We start from the raw sequence: 12,552 nt of genomic DNA, 5'->3' as shown, positions 1-12,552 counted from the left end.
AGAAGGAGATGTTTACATATACATGTAAATGTAAACCTATGAGCTTCATATTACAACTCTTAAAAATTACTGATACCCCTAGAAGAGATTTTTTAATGTGGGTTATATTTGTCAATACTTACATAAAAATTAAAGCTGAAAAATTGAAAAATATTTGTTAAATCACTTTAAAGTAACAAGTCAATTATATGTTGACATAAGCAACATGTTTTTATGAAAATAATTTTCAAAATATTTTTGTTTTAGTGAGGAGTGCAACTGTTTTACATTTTTACAAATCTCTTTAATGTCTTGTGTGATAAATTTTAGCTAGATTCTTATATCTGTCTCTACATTCAGTCCTGGAAAACCTATTTCTAGATCCTGCCCCAGACTTGCTGAATCTAATAACTCTGGTGGTGGGTCCAGCAGGAGTTTTAACATGCTCTCCAGGGAATTCAGATACACATTCAAGTTTGAGAGATCCTGCACTGTGGTGTAACATGCACTTTAAAATGGAGTTTTATACACATGGAGTGAGATTGGAATATAAGAGGATGTTAGAAGTAGCTAAAAGTAAATGGAAGAGACATTGATAGATATGGAGATCGTTTTGCCTGTAAGATGTTTATAGTTAGCAGATGTCCCAGAGGAAGTAGTTAGATATTTGTCACTTGGATGTGTCTGTACGTGAAAGAGGAGGCGGGGTTGGGCATGCAGATCTTACATTTGCCTGATGCCTTTCCTTTGCAAAATATATGTATATTTTAGGTCTCATTTTTATCTCTTAAATGATCCTTTTCCCTAGATAATAGATGCCACTCAGAAAGGAAACTGCTCTCGTTTCATGAATCACAGCTGTGAACCAAACTGTGAGACTCAAAAAGTAAGTTGAGGTAGATTTAGAAGTTTGGATCTTTGTTCAAGATTGATGTTGTATTAATTTTAGATTCCATATCAAGGCTTCCCATGGATTTTATTTTTAAATCATTTTAATTGTTTTTTTCCTATTGTTAAAAATCTTATTTTGAATTAAGTTCAGATTTATAAAATAATAGTGCAGAAACAGTACAGAGTTCCATATATCATCCTTCACCTAGCTTCCTCAAAGGTTCACATTGTAAATAGCCATTATACAGTTATCCAATCCAGGAAGTACTGTTAACTATTAACTAATCTAAAGTCTTTATTCATATTTTGCCATCTGTCATTTTTCTGGACTAGCATCCAGTCCAGGAACTCCCATTGCATTTAATTGTCACCTCTCTTTGCCCATAAGTTTTAACTATTATTTCAAAGGTGCCAAAATACAAAACTAAAATTGAATTCTGATGAAGTCCAGTGTGTACTATTCTATTCAGATTTTTATCAGCTCTTAATCCAGGTGCCAAATTTGGCTGCTTTAATAATGTAAGGGGGGCTGAATGGCCACAGATAAGAGAGATCGTATATCATGTACATGGAGTGACACTGCTTCTCCTCAACAAGGCCAGACTCTGGGTCATGGCTCTCTCTTTGTCCCTGTGCCTGGCACATAGTTGATGCTTGATACATTCATTTATTGAATTTGGTAAAACATTTTGAGATAATTTTAGTACTCTCTCTAATTTGTGTTTTGATCTTAGATTTAAAAAAAAAATACACACACACACACAAACGTTAGAACATTGGTTCTTTCTTAGACTAAGAAGGCTATGGACCCACACCCTAGAAAAGTAGTATTAATGGTTTCCTCTCATATTAAAATAGTGCTTTCAGGGGCGCCTGGGTGGCTCAGTCGGTTAAGCGTCCGACTTCGGCTCAGGTCATGACCTCGCGGTCCATGAGTTTAAGCCCCGCATCGGGCTCTGTGCTGACAGCTCAGAGCCTGGGGCCTGTTTCAGATTCTGTGTCTCCCTCTCTCTCTGACCCTCCCCCGTTCATGCTCTGTCTCTCCCTGTCCCATAAATAAACATTAAAAAAAATTAAAAAAAAAAAAAATAGTGCTTTCAGGGCGCCTGGGTGACTCAGTCGGTTAAGCGTCCGATTTCGGCTCAGGTCATGATCTCGTGGTCTGTGAGTTCGAGCCCCGCGTCGGGCTCTGTGCTGACAGCTCAGAGCCCGGAGCCTGTTTCAGATTCTGTGTCTCCCTCTCTCTCTGACCCTCCCCCGTTCATGCTCTTGTCTCTCTCTGTCTCAAAAAATAAGTAAACGTAAATAAATAAATAAATAAATAAATAAATAAATAAATAAATAAATAAAATAGTGCTTTCAACTCCTGGATATTTTTTTTTGTCCTTTTGACCTGTATACTAATAGATCTTAGATACGGCTCTTCTGGGAGCCAAGCCATATAACGAATAGGAGAACACACTCCATGATCATTTTATGTAAGTTCTGTTCTAGTTTTGTCTGCATCTGGTGGCCATGTGTCTACCTGTGAGATTTCCACTTGTACTGTGTCCCTTCATCTCTTTAAGTCTGGGGGTTTTCATCAGTAATGTGCTCAAAAGATCGAACAGGAGCTCTGCAGTCGAGTTACGTCTTAACATGTTCTGGAACCACAAGTTCTAACTCCTGTGTATTTACTCCCATTTTAATTCTTGAGTTTTATGCAGTTGTTGTCATGCTTTCCTTCCCTTTCCCTATACTCAGTCATAGGACCATTGCTTTATGAAATTAAACATTTGGCATCATTCTTTCCCTGGTTCCATGCCTCACCTTATCTTGGAATATAGTTACTTTTAACATAATAATATGAATTTGCCAGTAACAGTCAATGACACCAAGCATTCCCTATCTGCTTATTTTTAGTACAAGTGAATATTTACTGTGTGGAAATGTGTATTAAGACAGGTATAAGTAGCAGTTACTTTTATTAGAGACAAATTATAGGTGATACTCAACCTGGTAGTTTATTAAATGAGATTAACACTTAAATATGGTAGTTTACTTCAAGAAAAAAGTTTCCTATTTGCTATTTGGTAAAGTCTTCTTAATTGTCAAAAGAGGCTCATGCATTATTAAGGCAAATGATCTTTAAAGAAAAACACACAGATTAATCGGTTACAAATTTCTTTTCTTTTAAAAACAACTTCTCAGTGGACTGTGAACGGACAACTGAGGGTCGGGTTTTTTACCACCAAACTAGTTCCTTCAGGCTCGGAGTTAACATTTGATTATCAGTTCCAAAGATATGGGTGAGTATTGTTTTTATTCTGTTTCGCTGCTTCTGGTGGGGAAATGGACTGTTCAGATACAGAGACATAAAACTTTGATATGAATTACTAAGAAGTTATATGGGGATGCCTGGGTGGCTCAGTTGGTTAAGCATCTGACTTCGCCTCAGGTCATGATCTCGTGGTTTGTGAGTTTGAGCCCCACACCGGGCTCTGTGCTGACAGCTCAGAGCCTAGAGCCTGCTTCGGATTCTGTGTCTCCCTCTCTCTCTGCCCCTCCCCCACTCACGCTCTGTCTCAAAAATGAATAAAGGTTAAAAAAAAAAAAAGTTATATGTACCACCAGTTCTTTACTTTTTCAGTTTTCTGTGTTTTTTCCTACTGTGACATTTCCAGCCATTAAAGGATTTGTACAGGAACTCCATAATTTTCTTCTGAATTTCATGCTGTCTTATTTATATATTTATGTTTCTTAAGTAATTAGAAAACCCTTTAAATTTTGGAAATGTCTACAGTGTGTGTATAAGTGTGTATTTATCTGTCAGTTATCAACTCATGACTAATCTTTTCTCATCTGTACCACATTGTACTATGAAAAATAATTTACTAGTTCTTTTGAACCAAAATAATAACTGATACAATAAGAATGAATACCCCTAGCATCTATATTGTGGTTTCACAGAATCCCACTAAAAGGAACAGGGTTCCTTGGAGAAGTGTCTGATTTCAAGTTAAGACAGGAATTAGACAAGGTGATTTTGGTTTATTTTGTCATACCAGAAAACCAGTTATGAAAGATTAGGAGATTCTTGTCAAAGGGTCCCAGGAGCTAGCTTTAATAGGCTCTCAAAACAGTGGGAGAAGGGTGCCTGGGTGGCTCAGTCGGTTGACTTTGGCTCAGGTCACGATCTTGTGGTTTGTGAGTTCGAGCCCCACAAGGGGCTCCCTGCTGTCAGCGTTGAGCCTGCTTTGAATCCTCTGTCCCCTTCTCTCTCTTCCCCTTCCCTGCTCGTGCTGTTTCTCTCTCAAAAATAAGTAAACATTAACAAAAAACAACAACAGTGGGAGAGTTTTCATTAACACTTAAGCATTGAAAGGATAATAACTGCAGTGGTTTGAAACGTATGATGTAAAAACCATGAGATTTAATGATACTTTAAAAATAAAACTGCATTAGTCGTAATAGAAGGGAACCAATTCATGATTTTTATAAAGTAGCTTAAAAGTCAGAAAAGGGGAAAAAAAAATCAAACACTTATCCTGCTTTCCCCAAGTGAATTCTACTTCAGGTTAAACCAAATAGTTGATGAGAGGAAGTTCTTCTTTTGGAGGTTATTTCATGCTAATGAATGAAGTAGTAATGGTATCACCATGTTGCGTAACCTCGTGAACTAATGCATCTAGGCAGTGGCCTAGCATTCCGCAGATGAGTGCAGACCCAGGTTCTGTGTACAGCTCCATGCTTTCTCCCTCTTACTTTTGCACTGTCCTATTTGAAGGAAGGAAAACTGGAAATCAGGTGCTGTTTGTGATTCCCTGCTCTATTTATTGAATAATTTATTTTTATGCTTTTGATTGCTACCATCATAAATTCAATCTATCAGTTTCCTTTTGGTATAGTTCTTCTTGCTTTTCTCAGGTAGTTGTGATCGCAGAATAAATAAATGGCCATGGTGGTTTGTACCCAGGCCTGTAGAGTTAGGCCTGTGTTGTTTCTACCACTTTTCCTGAACTCCACAGTTATATTTACTTATTACTATATTTCTTATTAGAGTCTCATCCTTAAGTGGTGATAACTTTTAATAATCATGTGCTTCCTTTTAAGTATCCTGTACATATTGAATTTCGTATCTGTGTACATCTATTTGTAAGAATATATTTGTTGTTCTTGGTGCCAGTTAAATATTTACATATGAGAGATGTTGAACTATTTAAGCAGTTTTGTTCTTAGCTCAATATATATACGATCTCTTATTTTTATACATTTTACACATGTCTACCTTTATATATCTCTTTATGCACATAGAAGTATAAAAATCCTTAATTTTTATACATGAGTAGGTACTCATAAAATGGAGAAATTACTCATTAACTTCTTGGCTAATTTTGTCTAGCTAATAAAGGAGGATTAGAAAAAGAATATTTTTTTAAGAGCAGTTTTCAGGCATTTCCATTAAATGGTATTAGGTTTGTTGGAGTCTTTTAAAATAATTGTTTTTTAGGCTGAATTGATTTCTTTCTTGTATGTGATTGTTAGGTTGTTGACATTTTTATGTGGTGTACTTTCACGTAACTGACATCTTTCCTATGTTCCTTGAACAGAAAAGAAGCTCAGAAATGTTTCTGTGGGTCAGCTAATTGCCGAGGTTACCTGGGAGGAGAGAATAGAGTCAGTATCAGAGCAGCAGGAGGAAAAATGAAGAAGGAGCGATCTCGTAAGAAGGATTCAGTAAGTGTTTCTTTCATCCCTTTTTTTTCAACTTTTACCATATACCTTTAAAGGAGGGAGGTAGCTTTTCTGATTAAAATTTGAAAAGCCAAACAACAGAGAAATTCAGAATCAGAGGAGACCATTAGAGAAAGAAGTATGGTTGGTTTTTTTTTTTTGTTTTTTTTTTTAATGTTTGTTTATTTTTGAGAGAGAGAATGCGAGCAAGTACAAGCATGAGAGGGGCAGAGAGAGGGAGAGAATCCCAAGCAGGTTCCATGCTGTCAGCGCAGAGCTTGACAAAGGGCTTCAGTCCTATGAACTGTGAGACCATGACCTGAGCCGAAATCAAGAGTTGGATGCTTAACCCACTGAACCACCCAGGTGGCCCTGGTTGCTGTTTTTATTTCAGGTTCATAGAGATTAGAATTAGGTGTTGCTAAGAACTACTGAAGTCATATTGAAAACAATGGACTGATAGTTTTTTTGGAGCCTGTAAAACTCCTAATCCTAAGTACAAATAAGATGTTCATCTATTAATTTACTTAAGTCTGATCTACATTCCTAGTCTTTTAATGTTGGTTTGTTTTTTGCTTGGAACTCTTAAAGTTTGCAAGTGTTCTTACAATCTCTGAAAACCCTCTTTGGAGGGGTATAAGGTGAGTTTTGAGAGGTAATAGGCAACCCAGGAGTGAAAATGAAATAGTGAAAATGGTCTTTTTTTAAAATGGTGATTGATAACCTTTTTTCTACCCCAGCTCACCTCAGTTACTATGGAGGAAGGAGCTATCTTGTTAATCAAGGGACTCTTAACTGGGACAAGAGCTTCACGTTAAAAAAAAAACAAACACCTTTTTTCTGAGGATCCCTTCACCAGAATAGCGTTTCTCAGCCTCTGAATCACCTGGCAGGGTCCATTGTGAAAAAGCGCATTTCTGGGTCCATCCTCAGACCTGTGAATCTTAACGGGGGTGCGGGGGGCGGGGGGTACTGAGAGGGTTAGCAAATTCCCCTGTGATTCTTTGGCAGTTAGCTCATGCCTGAGCTTTTCAGGAACTAATACATTAAGAATTATAAATGCTTAAGTTACATATAAATTAGTGTTTAGATGAGTAGATAGAAGATGTATAGGGTGAGGGGATAAAAGTATAATGGCTAAAAGGTGATGTCATTAAGCCCAAATTAAATTCTGTAAGAACCAAAAAGCATTGGAAAGGGCAGTTGAAAAAAAAGGCCATTTAAAAAGTGCCAAAAAGGAAACCTTCAACAAATGGCCATGGTGGTAGACCACCCAAGACGAACACATGTTCTTTTGAGCATTGTGTGTGCTTCTGCTCTGTTTTTGGAGAGCATATACTCTGTAGCAGTGTGCCAGACACTCAGCTCAGCTTTTTTTTTTTTTTTTTTTTTTTTTTAACATTTATTTATTTTTGAGACAGAGAGAGAGAGAGCATGAACAGGGAGGGTCAGAGAAAGAGGGAGACACTGAATCTGAAACAGGCTCCAGGCTCTGAGCTGTCAGCACAGAGCCCGATGCGGGGCTCGAACCCACAGGCTGTGAGATCATGACCTGAGCCGAAGTCGGACGTTTAACCGACTGAGCCACCTAGGCGCCCCTCAGCTCAGCTTTTGACACATGACTCATTTAATTCTCATAGCAAGCCTTGAAATTAGGTGCAAGGATTTTACAGATGAGAACACTGAGGCATCATCCAGTAGGTGATGGAAATGAACTAGTCTAGCTCTGGTCTCTGCTCTTGACCATTGTGTTGCACTGCAAATTGTAGAGAATAATTCTATCCTCTCCCAACTTGGTGACCATTGTGGTCGGTCATAACAGCCAACATTTCTGCATTTTAAAACTTATTAAGTTGTTTTGTATAGGATTTTAGAAATGGTATAATATGTACATTTCTGCAATTTGCTTTTTTTTACTCTTATTTTAAAATTTGATCCACATTGACTTCTATATAAACATATTAAAAAAATTTTTTTTAATGTTTGTTTATTTTTGAGAGAGAGACAGAGCACGAGCGGGGGAGGGGCAGAAAAGAGGGAGACACAGAATCCGATGCAGGTTCCAGGCTCTGAGCTGTCAGCACACACAATACATGATCTTGAGATCATCACCTGAGCCAAAGTCAGAGGCTTACTGATTGAGCCACCCAAGTGCCCCTATATATATAAACATATTTTTAACTGCTGTAAAGTTTTTCATCATGTAACAGTTTATATATAGCCCTCCTAATGGACACTAGTGTTTTGTTTATTTTTTAATGTGTATTTTTGAGAGAGAGAGAGAGAGACAGACAGGGTGTGAGCAAGGGAGGGGCGCAGAGAGAGAGAGGGAGACACAGAATCTGAAGCAAGCTCTGGGCTTTGAGCTGTCAGCACAGAGCCCGATGTGGGCCTTGAACCCATGAACCATGAGATCGTGACCTGAGCTGAAGTCAGATGCTCAACCGACTAAGCCACACAGGCTCCCCTGGACACTAGTGTTTTTAAGCTTTTCTCTTAATGTCATAATTTGTATCTATATATGTCTCTTCTGCACATGTTTCTTTAAGGTGTATCCATGGAAGTGGTGTCACTAGGTCATAGCCTATTAGGCTTCTTGACTTGAGTATTGCAGGAAACTTTTCTCTCAACTTTGTTAAGGTTGCTTTTATTTTTAACTTATAATTGATAGTTTGTCAGAGCAGCCACAAAATAGTCATTAAACATGTTGACCTATGTTAAAATCTCCATAAAAACTTCCCTTTGGCTATTTCCTGTTCTCAAAACTTACAGAATAAACTTTTTTTTTTTTTTTTAATTTTATTGTTGGTGGGGAGTGTCCTTGTAATATGATGGTTTCTTAGGCAGGGTTATACCTCCATCATACCAATATCAGATGGCTTTCTATCTGATAAGATTCAAGAACAATCCCAAGGCACCAAAGTGTAGACATTCCTTTTCTTTGCTTATTTTTATTCTGGTAATGTTGTGTCCCATATCAGTATAGGCCTTGGTATTCTAGATGGAATTTGGTGTAGCATGAATCTAGTCATTGTGGATTGCTCCAGCTATGAATTTGAAGTTACTCTGGAACAAGAATGATTTGGATAAAATTTTGCCCTGATAGAGGAATGAGTCTGAGTTCCGTAGAGGGGTTCTTTGCCCTGGCTGTAATGAAGAGTTGAACTCAAGTTAATTTTACTTGGATTGTCTCCTACTGAAAATCCCTTCTGCATGCCTAGATTCTGAATTACAGTCAGCTACAGTCTTGGGAATTCTTTTGGGTAGAGGAGGCCATGGAAGGGATAAGATAGCACAGTTTAAAATATAGTTTTGATTATTGTAACTATTAACAAGAATATGTTAATAGCATTATAGTCTGCGTCCCCATATTATCCCTTGATTGGTAAACATTTTTTTTTAATTGATCTTATGATTGCATCTCTATACAGCGTATCTCCTTAACAAAACTATAAGCTTTTCCAGTTGAAGGTGATAGTTTTTTGGGGGGATGTCACAAATCAGGTAATTAAATACTTAGCAGATGGAGGTATAATAATTCCCTATTACCTGATGATATTTGTAGTTTGTAAAGTACAAACAGTAAATAGTCTGAATCTTCCCTTAGTCTCTTTTGTTTAAATTTGCGAAACAAATTAATGATAACCAGTGTACACAGTAAGAGGGCAAGAAGACGCCTAAGAGAGGAAATATTTGCCTTCAACACATAACACACAAGCACTAATAACCAGAGTGTATAGAGAGCTGCTACTAATCACTAAGGAAAAAGCCAACACAAAAGAAAAATAGACAACATCCAGACACTTCACTAATCCAAATAGCTAATAAACATAGAGAGATGTTCAACCTCATTAATTATCAGGGGAATATCAATTAAAACTATCAGATGTCATTTATATACTCATCAGATTGGTAAAAAGTCTGATGACTCCTAGGAACAGGAGATCTCCTGCACTGCTGGTGGGGGTGTAAATGGGTGCAACCACTTTTGAAAGTACTTTGGAATTGTTTACTAAAAGTGAATGTATGTGCATCAGGAGTCACAGCAGCATCTGCTTCTATTAGAAAAAGTAGAGGGGCGCCTGGGTGGCTCAGTGGGTTGAGCGTCCGACTTCGGCTCGGGTCATGATCTCACACCTTGTGAGTTTGAGCCCCGCGTCGGGCTCTGTGCTGACACCTCAGAGCCTGGAGCCTGCTTCTGCTTCTGTGTCTCCCTGTCTCTCTGCCCCTAACCCACTCGCATTCTGTCTCTGTCTCTCTCAAAAATAAACAAACATTAGAAAAAGTAGAAACAACTCAAGTATCTGTTAACACTAATATAGACAAATTCATAATGTAATCCTAGAATGAAAAACTGGTCATGAAAGTGCAGGAACTATGACTGCATGCAACAGCATGGAGGGCTCCTAAAATTTAAGGATGAATGTAGAATGAGCATGACACAAAAGTTTTGTCCAGTATGATTTCCATAAAGATGAAAAATAGACAAAATTATTTAGGGATTTATACACAGATGGTAAATCTGTTTTAAAAATCAGAGATGATTTCCTAAAAAGTTAGGAGATGTTATCTTGAGAGCAGAGAAGAGGAGGTATTAGAACAAGGGAAGAGCCCATGGAGCACTTCAGGAATGTTGACAGTGTCGTTCCCCCACCCCGCTTTTAACCTGCAAGCTGGTTGCATGGATATTGCTCACCTGTTTATTAAATCTATTGCTCACCTGTTTATTAATAAACCTATTTGTTTACAGGTCATTTATATACTTTATGTGTGTTGTATTTCATCAGAAACTATTAAAAATTCTTAGACCCATTAAAGATAGTTCATGGCCAAAAGGACTAAAGTATTTAAATAAAAAAGAGTAAATAATTTTTTGGATTAAGTACTCAATAGAATGAATTTTTAAGTGCTATGGAATTATGCATATATGTATAAATGTTCAATTGTCAGTAATTTATTAACATATTCCTTAATCATTTTTATACTTTTATGTTAGCTTATAGTTACTTCAAATCCTTTCAGGTAGGTTGTGACCCACAAATTAAAAATAAATATTTGTAGTAAATGCAAATTAATGAGAGCAGTCTGTTGGTCCCCTGGCTCCCTTCCTCCCAGATATCCCAAAAGTTATTAATTCCACAATTGATTGTCCACTTGAGTACCCCAAATTATGGAAGCTGTAGCATGTTACTGGGATTGGCATGATAACTTTTAGGTATACAATATGACTATTAATCTTATAATTGTAGTGGGAATGTTCAAAGGTTCTTTACCTTCTGTGTTGTTTGCAAAATTTTGTTATTTTTACTTTAGTTTCTACATTTTTACTGTTTATTTCCTTAAGATAAGACTGCTACTGTTTTTATATCCCAGTGGAGCTTTCTATGGTATAGTATCTATTCGATAAATGTTTATTAAATGAAAAATAAAATTAATTCATGTGAAAACAAACAATGAAGCAAAATGCTCCATTTTGTCTCTTAAATGTTCAGAGTTATAGAATCCTGTCATGCCTAAATATGAAAAGAAAACCCCATCACTTAGTCTAGTAGTATTTGCATCTGAAACTCTGTCCAAAGTGAGGTTCTGGTTGTTGCATTGGGGGGAGGGGAATGTGGAATTTTATTTAATTTTTTTTATTTTTTTAAGTTTATTTATTTTTGAGAGAGACAAGGAGAGTGAACAGGGGAGGGGCAGGGAGAGATGGAGAGAGAATCCCAAGTAGGCTCTGCACCGTCAGCGCGGAGCCCGGTGCAGGGCTTGAACTCACAAACTGAGTTCATGACCTGAGCCGAAACCAAGAGTTGGACGCTTAACCGACTGAGCCACCCGAGTGCCCCGGAAAGTGTAATTTTAAAGCCCTTTGTCTTTCCTGCTCTAATCCTCTAGAGTTTGGGACATAGGAAGTTCTATATTTAGGATATACAGGAGAAAAACATCCTCAAGGAAATTGTCTTGGATTAATATTTAACTATAAATTGATTTTTCTGTGTAAATACTTAATCTGTTCAAAACATAAATGATACTGGAAATGAGAAAGGAGCTTTAAATGTACATTTGGAAGGGATAAAATGAATTTACATTTCTTCATCTCGCAGATAGCATCTTGTGTTTTCTTATTTTTGTTCTTCACCATTATGTTATGTGAAGTTTGTGATATCATATAAAAAGGAAATGTTCAGTGCATTGCCTAAAATTGAGATGATTAAAAGTTAAGTAACAGAAAATTTCCTCAAGATTCTTTTCTTTCAGATTTGCTTTCGTCTGTCAGCACATTCTGGACTTCTTTCATCTTAGGCCATGTCAGTTTAATGTCATCTTTGTATCTCTTCTTCATCAGTCGCTATCTTGTGTAAATTTTGTTCTGTTATTGCTCCACTAATTATTCTCAAATTCCATTTCAATCAGATTATTCCCCTTTTTTTGGATTCAGTAATAGAGCTCTCTTGCTCAGTCACATCAAATCCAGATTTTTTTATATCACCTCTGAGATCTTCCGATCTAACAAGCCTTCCTTTAAATGAGGCTTTTCTCACTTCCTCACCACACACATTGTCTACTCCAGCCAGGTGGAGCTAGGCACTATCCTAATTTTCCATTTCCCTGTGTTCATGATTTTCCCTCTACTTTACTCTCCCCTTTATCTTACCTCCTGCTAACCCTGCTTCTGTGAGTTCCCTTCTGGTGACTCATTCTAAACTGCTGCCTTCCTTCTTAGGCCTCTATGTTTTTAACATTTACATTTAATGCTTCATTGTTTGTTTTCACATGAATTAATTTTATCTCCCCCAGAGTAAGTTCTGTAAGCCATCTTTATACCTTTTATAACACAGCTGGAAAACAACTGTTGGTAGGTTGATTTTGTTGTTGTTGTTCCCCCATTATTTAAATGTAATATTTGAAACACGCAGAGAATAGATGTAAGTTATAAGGTATAATTACAAAAGAACGTCTCTGCTTCCTGCTCAG

The 12,552-nt window shown here is 37.2% G+C and overlaps 1 protein-coding gene across 4 annotated transcripts in view; it reads left to right on the top strand.

Annotated features, from left to right (window-relative positions):
* The window catches only part of SETD2 (SET domain containing 2, histone lysine methyltransferase), a 125,007-nt gene that overhangs the window by 44,334 nt on the left and 68,121 nt on the right, over positions 1-12,552 (top strand). For all 4 annotated transcript variants that reach the window (XR_014136814.1, XM_060630869.3, XM_081793504.1 and 1 more), the window contains exons 7-9: positions 788-865; positions 3,061-3,158; positions 5,460-5,586. Coding sequence is in view for 3 of the 4 variants with exons in the window: in XM_060630869.3 (XP_060486852.3) it covers positions 788-865; positions 3,061-3,158; positions 5,460-5,586 (303 nt within the window). In the remaining variant the exon portion in view is untranslated. The remainder of the gene's footprint in view (positions 1-787; positions 866-3,060; positions 3,159-5,459; positions 5,587-12,552) is intronic.

Source organism: Panthera onca, chromosome A2 (assembly GCF_046562875.1).
Source record: "Panthera onca isolate mPanOnc1 chromosome A2, mPanOnc1 haplotype 2, whole genome shotgun sequence".
Classification (NCBI taxonomy): domain Eukaryota; kingdom Metazoa; phylum Chordata; class Mammalia; order Carnivora; family Felidae; genus Panthera; species Panthera onca.
The sequence above is the reverse complement of the archived record's forward strand: the minus strand, read 5'-3'. Positions and strand labels throughout refer to the sequence as shown.